Genomic DNA, 25,308 nt, shown 5'->3' on the forward strand with positions numbered 1-25,308 from the left:
CAGCAAAGAATCTGATCCTCACTACTGTGATTCAAAGAGCTTTTTGGGTTATTTTTTGGTTTGGGGTTTTCTAATGTCTTTTTTTTTTTTTTTTTTTTTTTTTTTTTTTCATTATTGAAACACAAGATTGTTGTTTTTTGTTTTTTTTTTTTTTGACTAGAACAGTTGCTCCCCTGAACACGCGCAAGTTTTCAGAAATAGAATCCTAATTATTGAATTTTAGATAAAGGTTAGTATGTGAATGATGGAAATAAAAAGCACATCAGCATTACTTCTGACATTACTTTCATTATTTTGAGCATTTTAATTCAAGTCTGGTGTGGGATATATATCTGCAATCATCAGATAAAATCAGTCAGCTACACTAAACACATCTTCCTGTACAACATTAAGTCTTACATTAAGCTGGTCGGGGAGGTTTTTGGAAGACCAAAAAGCACAGCCTTGGTTTTTGGTGGAAGTGATTGAACTGCCCAGGATCATGGTACAAACAGTCAGAGCCAAACCGGTGCACCAGGGTCACCCAGTCCGTACAGTACTGGAATAGTCAAAGTATGTAAGTCACTGCCGGTTTACACACTTTAACTGGAGATATTGCATTGAGTAGCGATTGGGTTTTTCCCCCCCCGCATCGATCTTTGTAGCTTGGAGGAAAAAAAACCCACTGAAAAACAGATTGAAACCCCCCAGAAACAAGGTGAAGGACGTGCTCCAAGCAGACCTACCTAGAATGCAATGCGGACAAAGCAACTGTTAAATGTCTACAAGTTAAGTGTTATAAATTCTTCCATTTTAATTGAGTTATAAACAATTTCAGAAATAAACTGTTTCCTAACCCACAGCATATGAGAACAATTAAAATACACTTTCAAGTATATGATAAAACTCGATGCTTCATCATCTGAAAGCTACTAGCTTTTAAGTATAGAAAAAGCTATTCCAAATGACATTATGGCTGAAAGACAATCAAGGCAAAAAAACCCAAAGAACTTTGAGTCAGTCTCCAAACTTGTTTTCTTGCTATTTGTCAAGTTCATTATTGAAACACAAGATTGTTGTTTTTTGTTTTTTTTTTTTAATTTAATATACATACTTATACAATGGCTTGAATTAAGGCATAATCCAGCTGGCTGAAGTTTTCAGTGAAATGTCTCTGTTGCTTTTTATCAGTAATAATTGGTTCAGATTACTGCTGGCAAAAGTAACATAGTCCATTAAAGAGGAGATTGAAAAACAGGTTAGTACTAATATCTTCCATTAGGGTGACTTTTAAATTAAATGCAGCGCAGGCCTTTGGACTAGGGAAGCCTTCCAAGAAACTCACCATTAAACCAACTTATCAGGCAGGGCTCGAGGCTTTAAGCAGAAGCTGGTAAAACTCTGAAGCCATAGTGTGGTTTTACAGAAAGCCTTCCACGTTCTAGAGAAAGAACAGTACGCACCCAACGTGAAACAGATTAAAACAGAAATTATCATCCGAAAAAGCACAAGGGCAAACTTTTGGAAGACCCGGCCAAAGAGACAACGGCTGAAATTTAGCAGACAGACATTAAAAGAGCCCTTCGGAATCCAACTCATCACGCCTACTGGAGACTCTTAAGTTAAAAGCATTGCCCTGGTCACGTCACTGTGGTGGTGCTTGTGTAACTGACACCTTGGGTGCTCATATACTCCAAAGAGTATTTCTTACAAACTGGAATCATATTCTAGGATCCTAGAACACTTCCATTTCAGTTTTAACGGGAAGTGTTTGAGGCTTCCTGGGATTGCAATTTACGTGCAGAACAGACAACTCTGATCAAGCCAAATGTTCTCAGACAGAATAAAATAATAAGCAAATCACATCATCCCTCTATGTGTACTAAAGTTGATGCATAAAAGGATCGATTGGGTTATACAGGAAAACGCGCAATTTGAGGAATACAAAGTAAGACCAGCTGCACCCCCCCAAATTTTAAATTCACAAATTTAGTCCTTCACAATGTCATGTGGCAAGAGGAGCAAAGTAATAGGCTAGATCACAGCCTCATTCCAGAACCTGACAGGCCATGTTCTGGCTACTCCTGGGACAGACAAAACATGACAGAGGCAGATGATTAGTTAGTGAGCAGCAAGTGGTTTTAAATCACAGCTGACTATAGCACCATGTGTGCTCCCTTGGGAATGAAAACATATTCTTCAGTTTTAGAAATTGCAGTTATATTCCTTAAACGAGTAACAAGTAGAAGCTCAAAACACCAAACATGAATTTTTTAATGCTTTAACATTTTCCCCAATAAAAATACTGCCTATTAAACTTAATATAGTGCTACTCCCTATTTTATTACCCGTTTGGCTTGTAGTTTGTTTCTCAAACATTAAACGCTCTTAATATGCTTTTGCTTCCTGACAACATTCTGTGACAAACACTGTTTTATTTTCAGAGACAGCCCCTGGAGTTCATACGAGTGCTTAGAGAGCTTCCTGTAGCTCCATTCCTCCTGCCTCTTACACTAGACTAGTAGCCAACCCAGGTACCTGGAAATAAAGACAAAGACAAAAAAGTTAAGAGATGCATTTAATGCACCGTGGTAGTAGAAATCCTTTCAGAGGCTGGTCATTTAACCATTCTCTGCATTTCCTGAATGTCAGTTTATACTAAAGCATTCCCTTTTATCAATGGCTTTGACAAGTAGGGAAAGGTAAAGTAAAAGGTGACAGTAGGGAAAGTGCTAAAAAAACTATCCTATTTCTCTCAACTAAGCATTGTAGCAGACTTGTTCAATGCTTTTCCTCCATGTTAACCTACACTATGCTAAAGCAGCAAAACAGCCACACAAGCACTCAGTACTGTGTAAATAAAGACTCTTGATACAGAATGAAAATGGAACGGTCAAAGGCATTCCCTAATAAAGTGATCACTGAAATCCATACAACAGAACCCTTATAGAGCACCATTATTTCAGAAAGATGTTTGAAGTGGATAGCTGTACTGAAGCTGGAGGCAGAACATTTGTTGTTGGATTTGATGATCAGATTCCCCGTGAGGTTCTTCGACGAACGCAAAAACTACTAAACCAGTCCTAAATACATACTGGTTTTTGATGGATATGTTTGTGAGGGAAAATAAGGAGTTCTTATCACATTGTTTCTTCCAGCTGTTTTTGCTCTGCATTTAGGCATTTGCTTTCAAGGTCGTCCTTATTCTGACCAGCTGGTTCCTCACTCTGTGCCACAGAAATTTCTGACTGGTCCATCTTTGTGTTGGTATCAGCCAGCTCCTCTGCAGCTGAGGTGGGGCCACGCAGCTCCTTCACATGGAGGGTAGGATTGGTCATTTGCTCTGTGTCTTGTTGAGAGGCTGGTACACTGCTGTCTTTGGGAAGCTCAGAGCAGTTGACAGGAGCTATCACCACAGGAGGCTGAGGTAGGTCTTTCTGTAAATAGAAGATCACAGTCAGAATGCCGGAAAGCAAGAATTACCGTGTCCACTTATCAGAAGTGATGGTCAGACAAGATGAAGATTAAAGGTCCATCATCTCTTCTCGTCCTCCAGTAGTGGACACATGCATACAGCGATCCCGTGTTTATTAGTACACAGAGGGAATTTTCTTCCAGAGATGTGTTTAATTGCTTTCTGCCTGATCATTCCTCACTGATTTCAGATGCGCTCTGCCGATTACACAGGGACAGGCAAACAGCACTCTGGCACACTCTGGCTTTGCCCACCTTTACTATCAGTGCACAACTGGCAACTTTTCATCACACTTCAGATGATCTCAAATATTTTTCCACCGATTAAATTCAGTTTTCTAAAGGAGAGTTGTGAAGTTTATCACAAATAATCGATTAACAAAAACACACACAGCGGAGAACCTCTAGCTCGATAGATTTGGCCTTCAAGTAGTTAATCAAAATCTATAAACATGCATCACGATAAAAATTACTCCTTTTGGAATCAAATTAATTTCACTTGTACGAAAGTGAAACAAAATGATAATTTACTATACTGAACTAGATTTCTACCTTTGCAAGCAGTAGGCTATGAAAAATATGAAGAAAAATATTGTAAGGATGTGCTTTATATATTATAAAAGTGTTTTATTTAATTTTGCTCAACAATAATAATAATAATTTCAACAGAGATCAAGTGAGTAAAATCATGGCAGAATAAATGAGGATAAACAAGGTCTACATTACTTTTCACTAGCCAGTTCAAGTGGCCATAAACATTAAAACCAGAGAACCTTACCGAGGAAACAAAAAGTACATAAAAAAGCAAACAATCAAGCAAAACAAAAATATTTGGCTTTGTTCGATAATACTTTACAATATTTTACTCAACTTTAATTCTAGTTAGGTTTTTATAATATTAGTATTTCTCGGAGACACTCATATCAAACTGGTATTCACCGCAAAGCCGCTGCCCGTCCAGAACATTGCGAGCTCCTTTCTCCAAAGAGCCACAGCTAAGCTGGTGAGGAGGGTACAGGGCACCAAGTAGAGGAGAGCAGGCTGGCCCATCTGCATCAATGCCAAGGCAACAAAGGTCACAAGAAGGCCTATGCCATATGCTGGAAGGAAACAAAACCAGCAAAAAAAAGTTACTCAGATAGAGGTCTGCTCAAGGACAACTAAATAATTAGCTAGATGAGCATGCTAACGGGAACTTTTTACTTAACAGAGGTACTGCCTCCTTTCTACTGATAGTATCATGTTGTGAAAGTAGAGTGATTGGCTTAGTCCATCCTGTGCAGTTAAATCATTACCTTAAGCAGTCTGAGAAATGGCAAAATACACAAATGAAATACTGGGCCTCATATTGTATTTATGAATTCAACAGATCCGGGCAATTATTTTGACCACTGTAACATGTGCTTCTTGTTTGGCTTGGCTTTGGCTGTTTCTTGTTGTCCTGCAACACCACTAAAAAAAAAAAGCCCAGAAAACAAGCCAGCTGCACGCTACAATTCGTTGTTATTTTCTATTTAATTTCTGCATATATTCTGCAAAAATTACTAAGTAGAACAGAAGCAGCTAGGATCTCATATTGTGATTATTTTCAACTACATTTTCAGAACAATGAAGCTAAATCCATCTCCTGCAAGGAGTGGCTCAGGGAATTGAGGTTGTTTGGTCTGGAAAAGAGGAGGCTCAGGGGAGACCTTATTGCTCTCTGCAATTACCTGGAAGGAGGGTGTAGCGAGACGGGTGTCAGTCCCCATTCCCAAGGAACAAGTGATGGGGCTAGAGGAAAAGTTGTACCAGGGGAGGTTTAGATTGGATATTGGGAAAAATTTATTCACTGACAGGGTCATCAAGGACTGGAACAGGCTGCCCAGGGAAGCAGCTGAGTCACCAACTCTGGAGGTTGTTAAAAGACGTGTAGACGCGGCGCTTAGGGACATGGTTTAGGGGTGGACTGGTTGGGACAGTGTTAGCTTTACAGCTGGACTCAATGATCTTCAGTCTTTTCCAACCTAAATGATTCTATGTTTAGAACTCAATAACTTTCTACAGTTCTTCAAAAAATGTTTTTTTCAGGGCACACGATGCTATTAGCGAGTGTTCCTTATATCTAGTTTAAATATTACTTCTCGTGACTTAAGTCCATTGCCTCACATCTTATCCCTGGGCACCTGTAAGAAAAGTCTCCATCTTCTTTGCATCCTCACATTAGGTAGCTGTGGACAGACACCTCACGCAAGGTGCACAGGCAACCTGCAACAGGATCTCCTCTTTGCCTTTTTTTTAAAACCATGTGCTCCAGCCCCCAGCCATCTCGACAGCCTCCACTGGATTTACTCCAGTACGTCAGTGTCTGTTTTGCACCAGGCATATACATACAAGAGGAAATCACTTAAGATTTGGTATAAAAGCATCTCTCTAACCCTGCTCAAAGTCTTCAAGAACCTAGCTATTTTTTTCAAAAGAATTTTTAAAGCAGTTTTTCATTAAAGTTTTTCATGACATTAACTGTAAAGTATCTTAAGGCTTTGCTAGCATCAATACTTTGTATTGTAAAGCAAACAGAAATTTGTGAGATCCTATTCATCAGTCATCTTGTCCACGGCATATAACTGTGAATTCTACAAACTAAAGAAAACTGATTTAGAGGCGTTACAGCCTTCAGAATACAATTCATTGCATCATAGTCACAGATTTTTAGAAAACACAAAAATTTAAGAACAAAGTCAAAGGAAGATACCCCTGAACCTGAACACTCACATGCAATAAACTCAAAGATTCATGCATCAAGAAAACAGAATGAGTAGCTAAGGACGTATAAAGATAGTGTAGATGTAAGGATTAGTGAAAAACCGTGGTAAGAAGCAGCTCCCCTCATATATGGCTCGGGAAAATCACAACAGATAACTTGGTGATGGAAGGTCTAGCCTCGAAAGTATTTTGCTAAAAATATTTCTGTTTATCAGTAAAAGGAGGAGAAGAATAAAAGCCCAGACTATGAAATACACCATCGACAGTTTGCTTTTAGAGGGAGCAACCTCTGCAGGTGTGGTGTTCGGGTGTCACAGTTACACGTACCTATTGTGCAGGCTACAAAATAGACTCTGGATGACTGCACCTGAATATCAAATCTATGGCAATAAGCCACCAGTAAGCCTAGGAAAAGAAAGAACAATTACAACATGCTTCCAACCCACTCATGCATTAAGATACACAAACCCATCAAATTATCTAGGAACTCAAGATTTTTTTTTCCCCAAACACTTCCTTGGGCATCCCAGTGTTTACGGACTATGAGAGCATCGTTCAGGAGGCTGCACAGCTTACACAACACAGTAACACAAGCCCAGTACAACAGAAGCACTCTAATAATAAAATTAACCTCTACAAATACACAGATCCTAGAGACAAAACATCATCCCATCCCTAGTAAACAGTTGTGAAAATACAGCGTTCACAAGAAGAATGAGGGCAAGAGTTCATCCCTTCCAGCTCCTAGTAAAGCCAGCAGAAATTTTTGGCTAAGGACCATTACGTAATGACCTATTACAGGTCAGAGGGAGGAGGGGACACAGATGGGGACCACACAGTTCGTATTTCCCAAAACACAAGAAAATAAACAAATGATTTCTCAGAAGAAATCCGAAAGCCAGAAGATACATCCTTGTTTTCACCTGCAGTGGTGCCAGGCATACTTCTACATACTATCTAAAGTCAGATTTGAGAGGTGTGGTGGAAACACCAGATCTTGTGTGACTAACAAAATTGTGAAGTTTTGAGTGGTCAGGTATGTGTGTAAATGGACAAATAATTTCCTCTATTAAAGACGTTTTATACTATAAAATCAACTAAATCAAAAAAATCAGCTAAATCAACTCCTGAGATTTCTCTACATTTCTTGACAACGCCGCATGTGAGACTGAACCGTAAGCACGTGCATTTAATTTCTTATGGGAAAAGTGAACAGTGCAGAAAAAAGAACATAAAGGATACACTTACAAATTTATCGGGTTTCTAGGAGCCAAATCAAACTTCCCAGCTGAAGTGGAAGTACAGGAGGAATAAACTAATATGACAGTGCAACAAGTAAAATTCTTAACATGCTAAACGAGAAATACCTGGAACTAAAATGTCTCCAAATCCTAGGAGAGAAAAAGGCCTGTCACACAGAGCCAACGGCGAGGAATTCAGTCGTGGGACCTTCAGAACCATGGGGAGCTTGGAATGAAACACAGGCCTTATGAAAAGCTGTTCCCACTACATGCTGACACCGTCTACCAGAACTTGTTCCTGTTGTACTGAAACTGCAGACTTCAAATAAAGCAAATTATTTTTTTTAAAACGGTATAGGTCCTTATATTTTAAATCTTTTATTAATATTATTGACAACTAACAAAATGTATTTAAGACAGGAGTGATGAAATGCTTTCTAAAAAGCCAGCCAGGACAACCCTGCATGACAGAAATCTCGAACCAGTGTATTAATTTCAAAGTGCTCACATGCAGTAGGGTATCAACTGCGCTTTAACTGCAGGAATGTAAAAAACTTAGGTAGGCTGCCACATGCCTAAGAAATAACCATTTATATTTCATTCTACCCGTTGTAATGAAAGTCTCAAAAAGAGTAGACTTGAACAATTTTTAGAAGTGATTTTTCAAATCGCTTTCAAAGACTTTCCCCCCCCCCCCTATTTATTGCATAAGTTGCAACGCTGAGGCACAGTACAGCAAGGTTCGTTGCAAACACATACTCTCTTTAATACAGTAAAAAATTAAAGAAACTTTTTTCTTTTCTTATGTTAGTGCTAGAATAAATTTTATCTATTTATACTATCAGTGTTTTATACAATTCAGTCTGTGCATAAAACTGAAGCTAAAGGGGTACAAAATACAAACACTAAGTTAAAGAAATGAGTACGGATTGTACGGATTGATCCACTCGTAGCTCAACCCCCAAACAACTATTTTCTTTACTATTTTCTCATGTGACAGTATTACAATCATTGCTGAAAAGAGACCCAACATCCTTAAAATAACAAACCCAATTTTCCTACAGAGGAATTTTTTGTTTTGCTGTATCTCACTGTCTCCTACATCTCGGGTACTTCCCTTCCCAAGTCAGCCACGTCGTGCTGCCCAGCTCTGTGCATGCAGCTGGCTGCTGGCAAACGGCACAGAAGCACCGAATACTGACTCGCTGTTTGCTCTGTCTCCAATTCGTGTTTCTCCTCCTTTGCCTATAGCCTCGGCTTTTCATAAAGCAATTATCAAAATAGGATTGGAGGAGAAAGAGAGACTAATCATACAAGTTTTCTCTCTTTAGGTAAAAATGGATACGCTTCATCAGCAGTAAGTTACATCTACAAACATGGCCACATGTTTTTGTGAAGCTGAGCTAACCAGCTTCCTTATACTGAAACCCTTTTAAGGCAAGATCAAGGAAGACCAAAGCTGTTGTGATGACCCCAAACACTGTGTTTGGTGTAGATTTCCACAGAGTTCAGGAGTGCTTATTTTCACATTAAATTCTTTCCAGACTGGCATCTCCATTTCAGCTTTGTGGGCTTTGAATGTCAAAGTTGAAAGTGTAAGAACTGGAAGTTAGTGCCATATTTTTAGACTACATACAGTACCTTTTCATGAGTGGCAGAATCAGACGGGCCTGCAGCCACCTCCACCATTATACTCTCCCCAGTCTAAAGGAAAAAAGGGGAAAATTATTAATTGGCACTTCACTCAGCAGGTCTGGGATCATTTGGGAGCACACAGAGAAACAGGTCATTACGCTTTGCTCTGCGAGTAGCAGAGAAGTACTTTACTTACCTTTGTTAGAAAAGGTGTGATAAATACAAAGAACACATCATACACAAAAAGAACCAGGAGGAGCAAGGTACAACCCTGAAGGAAGAGACAAGATGCTTGGTATTTACATACTATGCATTAGTAAACAGCAAAGAATTAATAATTAGCAACTTAAGACTATTCAAGGCAAAAGCTAACAAGGACTAAAACAAGTTAACCATGTCTTTTTCTTCATTCCTAAATATTTTAGATGGAGGAATTGGATCTCACATGCACCAGATAAAAGAAATTCTTAGACACAAAATTACATGCAAGTCCCTAATGTAAAATCTGCAAACGGTGCCATTTCAGTTTGCTAGCAAATATTAAGAAGTCCTGCATTTTCTCTGAAGGATGCTAGGCATAGCTTGAAACAGTATCCACATTACTTTGGCCAATCTGTACAGGGAAGCAAATTTATAGATGGAGATAACTTGAAACAGAGTTTGAAGAGCTGCCTAAGGAGCAACGAAATGACTAATACTGATTTTTATCTTAGGATACTGAGTAAGTTCTGGAAGATTTGCAACACCACCAGAATGATGCATCAATTGTGCATCAAATTTGGAAAAAAAAACCCCAACAAAACAACACCAAAAAAAAACCCCACAAGTGTGTGGTGTATGATTTACTAGTAGTCAGCACTCTACAGAACTAAGTTACCAAACACCATGCATCACAACCACGGGCCACTTACTGCATTACAGCCCATCACATCACTCTCATTCAAGCTACATACGAAGGGGAGTGCATTTCCAAGCCAACGTACTCCACTGTCAGTGGCTCCTCTGTTCAACTATATACAGGCAAACATCCTCTTTTTACATGTTTAACTTTCATACCTTAAATGTAGGCAGGTGGATTGTTTTCAACATGTAAAGACAGAAAGCGATTCCTAAAGCATCTTGCAGGACCCAGGCCCACCTAGAGAAAGAAGAAAGTAATAATTTTGCTGGGAAGAACAGGAAAGCCAAACCAAGCCTTGTCCTCACTAAGAACATCCTTGGGACTAAGAAATTTATTAAAAGTACTTGCTCAAAGCCAACATTGTTGTCAGCATGGATTCGCAAATGGGAAATTAGGCTTGATCAACCGGATAACCGTCCACAACGAAATGACAGTTTGGTAGCTGTGGGGAGAGCAGCAGGGATATTGTCGATCTGCACTTCAGTAAGGCTTTCCACTGAGAATCTCCCATAAGATCCTCGTAGAGAGACGAGCAGACAAGGAGGTGGATTGTGAACTGGCTGCACTAGGTCAGTGGGTACCAAAATAGGAAGAGCTGAGTTCCTTCAGCCTGTGTATGTGTACACCCCCGTGTGCCGAGGGAAACCTGCAGCTGGAGCTGTTTCTGGATGGTGTTCTGCAAGTTAGGTATAGAAGTACCAGTGCTCTCTGGTTTATTCTCAATTGCTGTGATCAAAGAGGAGGAAGGTTTGAGATACAAAGCACTAAGGTTTCCTGAAAATCGCTAAGGTCTAGATGCAAACAAGAGACGATGTTGTGCTCAATACCTGAGCACTTGCTGATGAGGCTTTGGGCAGGAGACACTCAGGGCCATGCCAGCTTTGAGGCAGGAAAAGGAATTCCTAGTCCTAAATATCCCAGGTTGGAATAGCGCTCTAGTACTTCTGTACTCCTCAGACTGACACTTATTTCTCCAAAAGGTGTTTCAGAGTTGATGGATTTATGAGGGTCTGTCAGTGAACGACCCACAGCCTTAACACAGAAAATGGATCCCACAAGGAGCAGTAACGGGCATTCAGGGCACAAGCAAGACACCTCTGGTACCATCAGCAGAAACAAGTCAGGATTTCAGTTCCAACACAAAATCCCTGACAGAGGGACCGAGAAGGTGAACGCGTCATGTATATATGGGGAAAGTGAGCGTCTGGGAGTGGGGTGAGGGGTAAACACCCCCCACCCCCCAATCCAAACCAATAAAAAACTATAACAAAAGCGGTGAGAACATGCTACAATTAGGTACTGCAGCAATACTGGACATGGAGAATTATTTACTAGAGAATTATTTACTTACGAGAATTATTACTAGACAGTTGAGAGAAATTAAAGATCTAACAATCTTCATAGCTCTTATTCTCTCTGAGCAAATGCACATGCAGACCATACAGAAATAAATTAGATAACTTGTATTCAACTTTCCACTCCTGAAAAGTTCTCTTCAGTCAAAGAGATCAGAATACGGACTGGGACTCAGGGAAATTCAAGCTTAACAAGAGACAGCGTTCTGTAACTTAAACCAACAAGACGAAGATGAAGTACACAAGGAACAATTAAGAATTTCTGCCCGAGTCTCTAGTTTCTTTCTGGTCGCTCCTCAATTCTAGATAAGTTTGGGCCTCTACAGATGTCAATTACTTATACAATAAAGCATATTAAATTTTCTAGAGCAGAAACTAAAATATACACTTACTGATCTTCATTTCTGAAGATTCCCCAGACTACGCTGATAGAGATACAAAATATTGCCAACAGCAACATCCGGACCTGCGGACGCTTGTGAAAATAAGGCAAGTTGTTGTCTGGGATTCTGAAAATGAAACACACCAACAGCTGCAGTATCTATGTAGTTACCCTCTTCCTTTACAAACATGCTGAAGTGTGAAACCACCTTGTAAATCCCACACCTACCCAACGTTATAAAAAATTAACTTTGCCTATTAAAATTGTAGAAGTTGCCACATACCTGCACTTTCCCAGGGGGACTCTTCTTACAAAGGGAGACAGACAACTGTAAAGACCTATTGAGGCAGCCAGGCAGAATATTCCTATGATAACATAGACTGAGACAGAAAAAGTAGTAAGGGCAAGTAGGATAAGGTAAAAGATGGTTTGTTTTTTTTTCATATCCTAGCTGAATCAAAACCAGACAATCTAAAAGCACGAATGAGAAATAAGGCTGACATTGCACCAGTGAAAGTTAAATTCAGAGCCTTCAAGTGATTGTTGATTAGGTTTATGCTCTTTAAGTATCTAATTCTAGCTGATTTTACTAGGTGTATTTTATGCAATAGCTACTTCAAATCAAAACCTTTGCGCTAATATTCTTAAAGGCATTAAATCATGAGCCTAAAACAGCTATCGATGGTGAAGCGTTTATCTTCTCATTTATGAGTACACAAGCATTACAGGGAAGTCTTAAAATCCCTCAGTAGCAAAATGAAATAGTACATGTGGGACGCATCCTTCGTAACTTCCTCAGAAATATGAGGATGGAAGTTCCAGTGCATTAGGCTCTCATGTTCTTTCGTTAATCGATTTGATAAGTGAACCTGGATTCCATAACAACGTCAGATTGAACCATAGTAGAATGACAAGTATAGGTTTGAGAATATCTTTGACAAAAATAGAAGGTGGAAGACATTAAGTCTGTATCTAGCTAATAGGCTTTAATGTTTGAGAGAAGCTCTGTGATCACCTAATCCGACCTCACTAAAAGTAGGTATAGAAATCTACTCGGTGGGTTCTCTTACGGGGTTTTAAATCATATTGGGATGAAGAAACACGACAGAAGACAGCCATTTCAATTATTTTCACAGTAAAAATTATCTTTAAACGATAGCAGCCGTGTGATATTGAAGATGCACCAATAGAAATACAACTTTAAGAGTACCTAAGTGGTCATAGAAGAAATATAGGAGGACCAGCATCGAGCAGCACATCACTACAAACACACAGATCATTACTGGAGTCACATCAACTGTTTCATCATCATGTTTCTCTGCCCCATCATCACGTTTGTGCTTCATGTACCGCCTGAAAGAGTAACACGGCTATAATCAGTCCATTCCTTCTGCAACAAGATATAAAAAGTCACTGAATCTTCTGTGAGAACTCCATGGCACGACACCAATGTCTGCACTGATTTCCACTCACGCCAGGGGAAGCCCACGTTTTACATGGGCGTACGAGTATCAGATATAACACAATGTGTAAAACAGTGAGCACTGCATGAGTTTATCAAGAGTTCTATTTTTCATTCACTAAGAACCCAACAGAATCCTAAAAATTGCCACAGAATAATTTGCTGACTTTAGAAGAAGCCCAGTCAGGTTGTGTATATAAAGCAAAACCACCTTTCTAAAGCACTTGGAACTAAGTGTGGCACAGACGACCTCCTCCCCGCAAATCCACTTACTGGCAAAAAGTAACCATAAAATTCCAATAAAAGATTCATAATAAACAGAGTACATGTTAGGCATTTAATCAGTTTGTCTTGCACTATACTAGTAAAATCAATTTTTAGTATTTTCTTGCAGAAGATTTTTATGGTGAATTTTCGCAAAAGCCCAAATAGGAAACCTACTACTACCCAATTCTCCTTCTGAGATTTTCAGACGTTTGGCTTTTTGACAAGACAAAATACTAAAAGTTTTACATGCAAATTATATTCTAATAATTTCACAGTGACTAAGCCAATACAAGGCTCAGGGCCTTTCACACGTCACAGCAGCATTTTCCCATTCTGGTTCTATAGTCTCCAAACTTCATTAGCAGAGGTACCAGGTGATCTTTAGATAAATACCTTTTTTTTTTTTTCCCCCCCGTGAAAAATACAAGAAAATCGATACGCTACATTCCAGTTACTCACTTTTTCACATCTCTGCTTCCTGCCCAGTAGCCTCCAATTGCAACAGTCCCAACAGCCATGACAAATATAATCACCATGTTATAGTCTAGCACAGGTTCATTTGGTGCGTACATCGCCCCTTTCACTGAGCTGCCGAAACTCTGCAGAGGTAAGTACAGGTTACGAAGAGCTTCCAAAAAGCCACCTTAGCAAAGGTTCAGTTATTTCGTTTTCACTAAGCAACCTCAGAATCAAACTTTATTATAAATACATAAGAGCAATCGATTGGCTCTATTAGTGATATTTATTTCCAGCACCAGGTCCATTCTGATTTTATTCTGAAGATGAGAAATAACCTCTTAAGAGATCTGCTTTTTTTTTTTCCCCCAAATATAATAATGCAATTTTCATGAGTAGAACTCTCTACAGATTCAAAGCTCTTAAGATGGACTTACACTGTCGAGCAGTGACTCAGTTAAATGAGATAATATAAATCGGCGAATTTAGCATCAAGTTTACCTTGCCAATATCTAACATATCAGTATAGCTGAGCAGAGCCACAGGAATATCAATCTCTTCATACTGACTCCTGTTACCCCCAGGAGGAACCTGCAAGACAGTTCGGACCAGGTAAGAATATATTCATTTCTGCAAATATTTCTACTACTTCAAAAGGGTTAAAGTTGCAAGTTTTGTTTCTGTTAATTTGGAGAATACTCTAGAAAGGATCATAATGACAGTAAAAATTTGAAGTCAGAATGTGTGCCTGTTTCCAGAAGAACATGTCATTACAGACTGTAACAGCAAAGAGCAGCAACCAAGCTTCAAGCAGTATCTTTTGCATATCAGGGTCATGGTTTTATGAGCTATGTGTGCCTCTAGTGTTGACTACTGTATTCAAACCCACTAATTTCACAGAACATACACTGGTGATGCTCCAGCTAAATCTAAAGCGCCAGATTCACTGTGCTCTAGATCTCACTAAAGGTAGTGGTGTAAGTCAAGGAAACAACCTCTTTCTTTGATTCCAATATTTCACGACACAAGCATAATTCTGAGCCCTTGACTTGAATGTTACATGAGCTCTATGCACCACTCTTCCTGCTTAAATGAGTACCTCCTTTTGTTTCATTAATTCTTCCTTCAGATGTATTATTTCCATACATAACTATGCGATGGATGTACATGCAGAAACACACACACATATGTATATTTTAACGAGGAGCATCAAATACCAGCAATGAGCACTGAAGACAAGACAGTATCTAATATCATCTAACATAGAAATACATTTAATATAATCTAATATAGAAAGACATTTAATATCATCTAATACAGAAAGACAGGAGATCTACCAGTCTCTCTCTGCTAACAATCAGCAGCCCACGAGCTCCATTTATCTGAGCAAGCCTCACTTTCTCATAGAAGGTGCAGTTCCCTCGCATCACCATGGGGATTTGATTATTAAATCCCCCATCGGGTACATCAGAAGGAGAACACAAAACAGATGCTGTCTGATCCTGTAGTTGCAAGAGTGACTGAAAAAAAAAATAATTAGTTAAGTACATACATATAAAATAAAATTATAAAAGAAGTCAGGAGCAGAAACCAGTTTCTAAAGGGTAATTTAGAACTTTCAAGGTGATAGAGCATACTCAGAGAGACTTGAAATTTGAACCAGTGCTGTCCTCTCTATTACACAGGGTCCTGCCTTGCTTTACCTTATTGTACCGAATTCTGCTGATAATAAAATTTGGGTTATGATCTGCACTTGCATTTGTTTAGTTCAGCACTGTTGCTGTTCTGATGCACGTATCCAGGATGTAGGAGGAGTACAGCAAAATGTTATAATTCTAGGGTGGCAGGTTGAGATGATGCATGAACAGCTAGAAACAAAAACACAGGCTGGGCTAAAGTACAAAAATAAACTTCCATTTTGAAACCAACCATATCCAGTTAGGTGAAATTTTGGGATCCTAAGCACCTGCATACTGGATTCTAAGCTGCTTGCAATTCCGAGACGTTGCAGGCTGAGCAGGTTTCAGGAAAGCTTATCAGCTCTATCAGAGCGTAACACAAATGCACAGTGAGCTCAGGTTGGTGCAGTGCATCGCCTCAGTTAATGAACTGTACTGCTGGAGCACCGGAGGGAAGGAGGGAGAATGTGAAAGAAGTTAAAGGCAGAAGAGAGTTGAGGAAGGAAACAGGGATAGGCAGGAGATAGCGCAGGCAACCCAAGTGCTCTGTGGAAGCCGGATCAGAACCTGCGGAGTGTTTCAGTTCAGTGCAAGCTGTTCTAGACTACATCAGCTCCTGCAGAGCTACTGAAATGAATTTTTATGAGACTGGTTGTAACAAGATGCCTACAGTAGAGTCCCCAGCTCTCACAAATCCTAGAGTCTAGGATGATAGAGACTCTATGGGAAGTCCGCCTGGATGCAGTGAACAAGACCCTAAGCCTCTCAAATCAGCTGCGTTCACTTCTGCATTCCCACTTCTGCTGTTGGAGCAAAGGGATGCAGTGTGTACACGCACTGACGTCACGTTACAGTCAGGTCAAGTGCAGGAGTTTATCAGCTGGGTCTACGCAAGGCAAAGGCAGCTGCCGCATCTGAGCTATCTGCGTATCTAGGGAGTAATCTGGTGGTAATCCCACCGTGGCTAATTAAGATCTGATTATACGCTGATAAGGAACATTAATAATTCTCTGTAGCACTCATCTGGTAGATTAAGAAATACAATTAAAAAAAATGAGCAGAGTATCAGTCAACCATTATATTCCACATCTTCCTCAATTAGTAGCTCATTCAAAGTGTATTTGCTGATTCAGTGACAGTAACTTTTTTCCTCCCAGAACAGAGTGACTCAATTGTCAGCTTTGGATAATGCAGCAAAACCTTGACACAGTTTGGGACTACTTATCCTTACGCTTGCCAGAGCTGTGAACCACTGAGAAAGCACTAAAGGTCACAATTCAGTATATTAGCAAGGCCATGTGGTATGTTTTTGTATCACACTGACATAAAAAAACCTCCTTTCCAACCACAGGTAAGTACCATTTTAATTTAATTGATCACGCTGTGCAAAAAGAAGATCTTTGGTTTGGACCAGAAACAGTCATCACCTCTGCATGCTGCCTGGATACAGCACTGCCTAAAGTGATCTTAACAGATAAAAGTATTATCCGAGTTGCTTCAAATTCTACTAATCCAAGTTAGAGGAAAACTTCTAATTTCTAACAAAGGCATTTTTTAATACATTCTTCTGTTATTGCTTGGCTAGGTACTTACAGCTTTAGCCAGATCATGTGGCAAATGGGCCCACTGAGAGTTGAAAAGGATACAGTAGTCTTTTCCTTTGCTGCTTCCCTTTTCTGAAAGGACATGAACCATCCCATACTCGCAGTACACCTGCAAACACAACAAAAACTTCACTACAAGAATTTTAGGTCACATGAAATGGCAGAAGTGATGGGTGTAACTTGCTGTTGACTAGCCTGCTTTGCATTTCAGAGAAAAACAAGATTCTACGAAGTTTCAGTATTTGTGCAGGGAGTAGAGTGGCATTTGTTATTATTCCCATCACACTTCAAACAAAAACTTCAGATACATTAGGCAGATTCCCTCCTACACAGCAACTGGTCAAAGAATCAATTGAAACCTCACCGAATGTTACTGGATGTCTTTATAAAAAAAAAAGAAAACCCAAAAGAAACCACCAGTCCAAACAAGACAGCTAGAATGGTGCACAGAAGTATTCAAACCAGAGCAAGAGAAAGAAGCTGGACCACTGCAGAACAGGTAAGAGAACTAGAATAAGAGGCCTGGTCCCTACCAAGGCCTGAAAGCACAGCCCCAAGTAATGACCAATTCCAGAGTCACACTGCTCCAAAACCCAGCCTTGGACACCTCTGTTGTAGGGCTGACGAGACCCCACAGCATCAGCCGCTCTTTTTATGTCCTAGGTAGATTCTCAAGACTACATACTGCATCTACTCTTCACTGTTGTCAAAACTCCAACAGTATTTGCTACAAGTAGTGTAGATTACATATCTAAGAGTTATTATTACAGGCCTGTAGTACTAGGTCTGGTTGGGATGGAGTTAATTTTCTTCATAGCAGCTGCTGTGGTGCTGTGGTTGATTTCTGACCAAACCAATGCCGATAAACTCACGTTTTCGCTATTGCCGGAGAGTGTTTGCAAAGCGCCAAGGCCGCCTCTGTTTCTCATTCTGTCCCCCCAGTGAATAGACTGATGGGCGCACAAGAGGTCGGGAGGGGACACAACCAGGCAGATGACTAAACAAAGAGATATTCGTGCCATATGACATCATGCCTAGCAATGAAAAGTGAAAAGAGGGGTTTTTAAGGAGGTTACCCATCTTTTGCTCAGGAACTGGCTGGGACGTGGTGAGCGATTGCATCACTTGCTCCGTTTTCTTTCTTCTACTTCTTTTTTGCTTATTAAACAATTTTCATCCCAACCCACAGATTTTCTGGCTTTTACTCGTCCTTTCCTCCTCCCTCTCTCACTGGGTGTGGGAGGGGAAGTGAACAAGCAGCTGTGTAGCGCTTAGCTACCTGCCAGGGTTAACCCACAACAAGGTCAGAGGCCGACAACAGTTTCACTCCAGTTGTTTATAGGTAAAATGCTTCAACCTGAACACTGAATCATGAGATCTGTCCACCTTTAGCTTGACGTTCAGCCTCTGGAACAGAGCTGAGTTGCAGTGAGAGGACCATAGGAACTCTACACCCAGGTACAGCCCAGGCTGCAGTCCTCAGCTGAAGAACGAGGAGCTCAAAGCCATTGTGCACCATGCACAGCCAGTCACAGACTGGGTTTCAAACATGACACCCTGCCCTACAGAGCTTTCTTAAAACAGTTATTCATTCCTCAAAGCTTCAAAAGGTACAAAAAATAAAAAAGACTCCACACAAACCCTGAGTACTCACCTAATAAAAGATTCCATGTAAACCCTGAGCATTTACCTAATGAGGCAGTACACATTATTTCCAGTTCATATGCAGCCCGGCTTCAGGTTGGAGCTACCTCAGCCTTTACTGCAGCTGCCTCCACACTGGGAGCAGCCCATGCTAGCAAGAGTAATCCTAGTTGGTTTAATCATGGAAATGTCAAGATTCTCCTGAAGAAGTCCAGGAAACTGAAGTAACAAAACCCAGTTCCTGCAGGAATTTGGAAAATAAGAACTGCAGAGAAAAGTAAACAGTAACGTGCAGCAAATATATCAGCATCTTCTCTGTTGTGATACGCTGTATGCAGTCCGTTTATTCAGCTAAGCGTTCTAACCACATTTATTTGCAAGAAGTGCTCCTTTTAACAGAAATATTTTCAGCTTCCCATCCCTGCAAAATAATAGATAGCAAACTGTGTTGGGTTTGTGTGTGTCAGGATTTTGGTAGGGGGGGAAGAGGCTACAGGGGTGGCTCCTGTAAGAAGCTTCTCGAAACTCTCCCAGCTCCAAGTCAGACCTGCCTCGACCAAGTAGTGACGGTGTCTGCCCTCTGTGACAGCGGATTTACGGAGGGGAACTGGAGGAGGAGCGGGAGCTGCGAGGAGGAGCTGCGAGGGAGACACCTCTGCAGACCCCGAGGTCAGCGGAAGGCAGGAGGCGGCGGGGGGGAGGTGGGCTGGCGCAGAGCCCCCCCTCAGCCCCTGGGGAGAGGACGGGCTGTCCCTGCGCCCATGGAGGGCTCCGGGGGAGCAGATGCCGACCTGCAGCCCGGGGAGGACCCCACGCCGGAGAGGGGCTGTGCCTGGGGGAGGCCGGGACGCCGAGGGCAGCCCCCGCTGCTGTAGTTCAGCACTGGGAGGGCTGTGACACACGGGAGGGACCCACGCTGGAGCAGTCTGGGGGGAGCTGCACCCCACGGGAAGGTCTCACGTCAGAGACAGTTCCTGGAGGACTGCTTCCCGTGAGAGGGACCCCACGCTGGCACAGGGGGAGAATGCGAGGAGTCCTGCCCCCGAGGAGGAAGGAGCAGTGGAAACAAGGGGAGATGCCCTGACCACAGCCCCCGTCCCCGTCCCCTGCGCCGCTGCAGGGGAGGGGGGAGAGAAATCGGGAGCAAATCTGAGCCTGGGAAGAAGGGAGGGGTGGGAGAAGGTGTTTTGAAGGCGTGGTTGTATTTCTCACTGTCCTACTCTGACTGTAAAATTAAATGGTGGTGGTGTTTAATTTAAATTGATGTTCTTTTTCTTCCCCAACCAAGTCTGTCTTTTCCCTGTGACCATAATGGGTGATCATCCCTCCCTGCCCTTGTTTCAATCCTCCAGCCTTTTGTGGGGGTAAGGAGTGAGCGAGCAGCTGTATGATGCTCAGTTGCACTCTGGGCTTAAACTACTACACAAACATAGTAATCCTCATTATTTTCGTGATATCAATTTTATAAGGCCAGTTTCCAGCAAAATTGAAAGACCTAGGTGCTAGCACAGGGTCGTCACAAGCAGGTATAAGCAAACACTTCCTTATTACAGAGTTATTCACCAATCTTCTTATTCTTCATGGTGAGCTCTGTTCTTTTAAATGTTTTCTTCCTTCCCCCATGTATACTGACACAGTTTTGTAAGTACCAGATATATTCCTCATCTTCTACACCACCACCAACCCCCCCCGAAGACCAAAACCACCTACAAGACCTGCCTGGAGGACAAATAATGCCATTCCACTGCAAGATGTCAGCAAAGCAGTAAAGAAACATCATCCTAAAAATATACAGGAGGCAGATATTTTTGTAATTACCTCATTTGTATGTAATTGGTCTTTGATAACTCATGTAGCAACTTCTTCCTTTTTTAACATTAGTGTTAATAACTGCTCTAAAAGCCATTACATTTTTTTCTTGAAGCGTGCTGGGCATAGCAGGTTACACTGTTCCTTTCAAGACAGATTAAAACCACTTGAGCAAATGAAAGTTTACAAGACAGAGCTACTAGTGGAGGAAGGGGGACACTATTGTGCATGTGCAGTGAGGAAAAAAGTTGAAGTTTTTTGCTAAACATGTATTTGTCATGGTGGACTTTTTAACTCATATCCCAGCTATTCAACCACAGTACACAAAACCCTTTCAACAAAAGGAAGAAGTATTAAAAAATAATCCATTGTTATTATCTTGAACTTTACTTTCATGAGTAAGAAGCCACAGAGGTCCAAATACAGACACGGATAAAAGACCAGAAGTGTTTCCTGCTTACTGTTACGGGGTCTGACTGGGCTTAAAAAATCCCAACATCAAGTACCTCAGTTTTGAATACTACATGTCGACTGCCTCCAAAATCTTCAGGTAGTTTTGCAGGAGCTAGGTACCTGTAGTTGAACAGCTTTACGCATTGTACAGTTAAAAGTTTTATAAGATATAAGCTATACGTCTTTAAAACGAGAGTAATTGTAGGGTGTGTTTCTACATTTCCATTTAGATAACCATTACTGGAACTCAGTAATAATCCCCAAACGGCACACTGAAGACAATAATACACAATTATGCTTTCTGAGCATACTTAATGGATGTTCTTTAAATAAATATTAAGAGAGTAAAGGGTTCCTAATGTGAAGTGCTCCGAACATTTGAGAAGCTATGTGGTTTTATCTGCCAAAAGCCAAGTTAAAAATCATAGATGAGAGGAATTAAAGGGAATATGAGCAGGGCTAAAAGCAGAAGAGGGTGTACAGTTTTAGAAAGTCTGTGGAGAATGCAGTCCATGGAGAATGTGGATTAACAGACATTTTTACAAAGCAATTATCACTTGGCATCAAAGCATAGTTCTGAAGTCTTTAACAGCCACTACAAGTTTGTTCTGATCCTCCCACCTAAGCAGAGCCATAGGCACCAGTTTCTTGTTTCGGTACCATAGGGCTTCCATGCTTCCAGTTTTGTTTTTATTTATGTCACTAGGTATCAGACAACAAACCTAAGTTCAAAGCTGTGCAGCTGATGCACTGGGATCGATGGCAGCTCTTAGTTCCTGGAGATCACTCCATATCCTAGATTAACCCATGGGGAAATGTAACCTCCTGTGTAGATCCTATACACTGTTCCTACAACCCCGAAGGGCTCTTATCCAAGTGTTTGGATATCGAGCCCAGCTTTTTTTCAAACACTGACAGGAAAACAACAGCTGTTGTGACAATAAGGTGTTTTGATGCTCGCTTCTTACAGTACATACGATTTAGAAAGCGCTACAAGCTTCAATAGGAATGGGCTTCCTAGCCTGAAACCGTGGAATTAACTTCTCCCAGCTAAGCAGGGAATTATCTGTCTTCCCTGTATGAATAAAGAGAGAGTATCTGCAATTAAACATCCATATGCAACAACAGGGACATGTCACTGCAAAGCTGGAAATCTGCTAGAATCACAGCTTTATGAAGATTGCTGAATAATTAAGACGAAGTGGCTTATAGCTGCAAAACAAGGAAAAGGCTTTCACACAACAGAAGTGTAAAGTTTGAGGGCACAACTTAAGAGGCAACTGAGCCAATTTAATTGTTTGTCCTGAACCTCATCAGGCCTTTCCACGGTTTATTTAATGCATTTAAAGAATAGAACACTTCCCAGTTTTTTTAATGAGTTGGTTGTGGGGTTTTTTTTGTCATGTTAGTGAATTAATGCAGCTCAGAGCCAAGCACTGGAGCTTGCAAGTTAAGTGATGGAGGAAGGTGGAGAGGAGGAATTCAGTGCACCCATATTGCAAGAAACTACAATGTGAGTGACTGAGCCAACCCAGGGGCTCATTCTTAGTTTGTTCCTTTCTGCCTCTGTCCCCAAACTCACCTGGATGCCCAATACACTTTTCCTACTTTCATTACCTCTATCAGTTGATTTGGTCACCTGAATCTTGGAGAGATTTCACAGGCACTAGGAGTTGTATTCCCTGAAGAAGGAATGAACAAGCTATGCCTTCTCTTACAGTACGCATCACACAAAACACATAGCAAAGTTCCCAAGAGAGCTGGGGTGCATTCTTTCCCATAAACTGCACCGATCAGTTTGGAGACCATCAATACCAGACAGCAAATTTGCACACAAAGAAAACACTCCTTCAACAGCACCGTACGGTTTCATATTCAGAATGCCTCAATTCCATGAGACTAAATTGTCAACCACCACCTTAATCCACAATTTCAGTCTTTTCAACTTTTCTGACCTACATCAGAGCACTCTGATTTTAAATACAGAAACCATCACCTCAATTCAATATTCTGTGGAAAGCTAGCATAGTAAAGACCAGCTAGATCTAGCATGCTCCCTGTAGATCGCATTACTGTATTCTTCATTAGTGAAAGGCTCATGTCTACCTGCTATTGTTTCAGGACAACCGAGAGGCAGCAATGCCATGAGGGAATGGTGAGAATGAGAGGGAAGTTAAATGAAAAGTGAGGACTTGGATACCAAAGCATGATCTAAGTGCAGATTGTACTCGGATCTCTAAGCTCACACCCCTCCTTAGCTGTTCCCAAATGAGGGCCCACATTTGGGTAAGCCATGCTTCACTAGCCAAGCTGTTCCTTCTCCCTACGCAAATTTCAGTTTAGAAGCAAATGTGGACACTACATCCCCCTGCCCCAGGGAAAAATAAATCAATCCTATTATCCTATCTCAAGGAGGGAGACAAATATATATTCCAAATATGTCCAACAGCACTAAGACAGGAGTAAGCCATTGATAATGAGTACAGCTGGTACACAGCAAATGCACGCCGCAGCTTATTGTGAGAGCTGTCAACTTTGTCCTCCAGAATAACCCCATCCATCAGTCACTGGTGTGTCACAGTAGTACAAGAGCATCACAGCACTCCTCTCTGCCTCAAGCTGGGGATGATGTACTACCTACAGACAAGAGCAGGTACAAAAGATGTAGATGTACTGCAAAATACGAGGTATTCAAACAAATCTTAAAGGAGACAGCTTCAGTAACAGAAACTTATTAGCAGCATTACAGTAAATTCACTTTTTGCTGCAGCAGCAGGACTGTTTCAGCACTCCGGCCAGCCCGTTCAAAGCTTGCTCAAGCATGCTGACACTGTTCTACTGCACAAACATACTAAATGACTCGCTTACAGAAGGCAGTATGCTGCAATGCATGCAGCTGAAGCCAAGACCTCCAAGTATCCACCCACGTCTTGCTTGCTGTCCTTCCAAACTGTGATGTGCTCACCTTTTCCAAGCTGTTGGATCAAATGGGTTCCATACCAGTCCTTGACCATTCTTATACCTTATTAATTTGTGAGGCCTATGGTAGCACTACCAGTCCAATTGAAGCACTGAGGTGCCAAAGTGCACAGGGCATATGGGGAATAAAGAAGGGATGATACAGGAAAAGATGACAGAGGCAAAGAAAAAAGGGGATGACAGAAATAAAAAAGAAGTTAACTGGCAACCAGACTATTCTGCCACTAAAGATTACTGGAAAGGAATCAGTAAAAACACAGGTATGGAAGAGGGAAAAATTAAGACTGTTGCGTGAAGATGTCACACCAATAATACTCAAGAAGACACAGTACCCTCCAAATTACCTAATAAACCATTAAGAAATTTAAATTACACGACAACATTTTCAGAACACAAACCACCTGAACTTAAAATACAAAAGCTATGTACCATGCAATAACTAAAAACCCATCCTCTCCTGTATCAGGATTATATACTTAGTTTGTCACACCCTTAAATATTTATCCCACAAAACTTATTAGTACTGTAAGTAATAGAATGCAACACTCCAGACAGGCAGTGGGGTCAGGTTCAGCACAAATCCCCTTTTTTGCTGGCTGCTTTCTCAGAGCGAGTGAGTTTGTCAGTTAGGATGAACCCAAAGCCAAGAGTCGTCCCTGCTGCGAGGATCCCAGCACTGGCCTGCACGCCCCTCCCGAAGGGCTGCCTGGAGAAGGCTCCTGGCCTGACAGAGACTCTAAGAACTACGAGGAACACGGTGTTAACTACGGAAAGAAGGGAAAAAAAAAAAAAAAACTACGAGCAAATCCAGACATACGCATATAAAGATACCGCTAAATCGCGAAGGTCACACAGCACAGAGGTGAAGGCGCAGCGTGGGGTTCGAAGGACGCCGTCTTCTTTCCTCCAGAAAAAGCGGGCCGCGGCTTGAGCACCAATACCCTGCAGGAGCCCCCTCCGCCATGGAGGGCTGCGGCACCCCCCCGCTGCTGCCGCGCAGCCCGGGCTCTGCCCTGTACCGTTACTAGCCACCAAAGGCGCCTCTCACACCTAGAAGCACCGTCCGACCCAGCGAGGCCCCACAGACCCCGCCAGGGCCCCGGGAGCAGCGCTGGGCCGGCACCCGGCTTTACCCGTTACGGCTCTCCGCCCGGCTGCTGCTCCCCATCCCAACAGAGGTCCCCCCTCCAGAGCGCGGGAGCTCCCGGGGCCGGCGCAGCCGCTCACCTGCGCCAGGAATTGC

General features: G+C 41.5%; 2 protein-coding genes across 3 annotated transcripts in view; one reads left to right on the forward strand and one right to left on the reverse strand.

Annotated features, from left to right (window-relative positions):
- Positions 1–277: 277 nt before the first annotated feature.
- SPPL2B (signal peptide peptidase like 2B) lies at positions 278–25,302 on the reverse strand. Of its 2 annotated transcripts, none has more exons than XM_026865196.1 (15): positions 25,293–25,302; positions 17,170–17,289; positions 15,235–15,417; positions 14,399–14,488; positions 13,901–14,040; positions 12,923–13,065; positions 11,996–12,092; positions 11,723–11,839; positions 10,131–10,212; positions 9,271–9,345; positions 9,081–9,143; positions 7,566–7,665; positions 6,526–6,603; positions 4,393–4,553; positions 278–3,416 (listed from the first exon to the last, which is right to left on the reverse strand). In XM_026865196.1, the coding sequence occupies exons 2-15, from the start codon at positions 17,269–17,271 to the stop codon at positions 3,120–3,122; spliced, it is 1,728 nt and encodes a 575-aa protein (XP_026720997.1). In that variant the 5' UTR covers positions 17,272–17,289; positions 25,293–25,302; the 3' UTR covers positions 278–3,119. The 2 variants fall into 2 exon arrangements, with proteins under 2 accessions (XP_026720997.1, XP_026720998.1); XM_026865197.1 differs by having other exon boundaries at positions 3,118–3,416; positions 4,325–4,553.
- Positions 24,242–25,308, forward strand: part of LSM7 (LSM7 homolog, U6 small nuclear RNA and mRNA degradation associated) — a 5,103-nt gene continuing 4,036 nt past the window's right edge. The window contains exon 1 of the mRNA XM_026865143.1: positions 24,242–24,325. Within this exon, the coding sequence (XP_026720944.1) occupies positions 24,242–24,325 (84 nt within the window). The remainder of the gene's footprint in view (positions 24,326–25,308) is intronic.

This window comes from Athene cunicularia (assembly GCF_003259725.1).
Source record: "Athene cunicularia isolate RWA chromosome 28 unlocalized genomic scaffold, athCun1 chr28_part2, whole genome shotgun sequence".
NCBI lineage: Eukaryota > Metazoa > Chordata > Aves > Strigiformes > Strigidae > Athene > Athene cunicularia.

What these genes read in the sequence shown, in the direction of transcription:
- SPPL2B (XM_026865196.1), bottom strand. Translation starts at nt 17,271, where the DNA reads ATGGTTCATGTCCTTTCAGAAAAGGGAAGCAGCAAAGGAAAAGACTAC. An exon ending in CACATGATCTGGCTAAAGCT is followed by an intron (nt 15,418 to 17,169) that starts GTAAGTACCTAG and finishes TTTTTTTTTCAG; the next exon opens with TCACTCTTGCAACTACAGGA. An exon ending in TTTTGTAGCCTGCACAATAG is followed by an intron (nt 4,554 to 6,525) that starts GTACGTGTAACT and finishes GTTTCCTTCCAG; the next exon opens with CATATGGCATAGGCCTTCTT.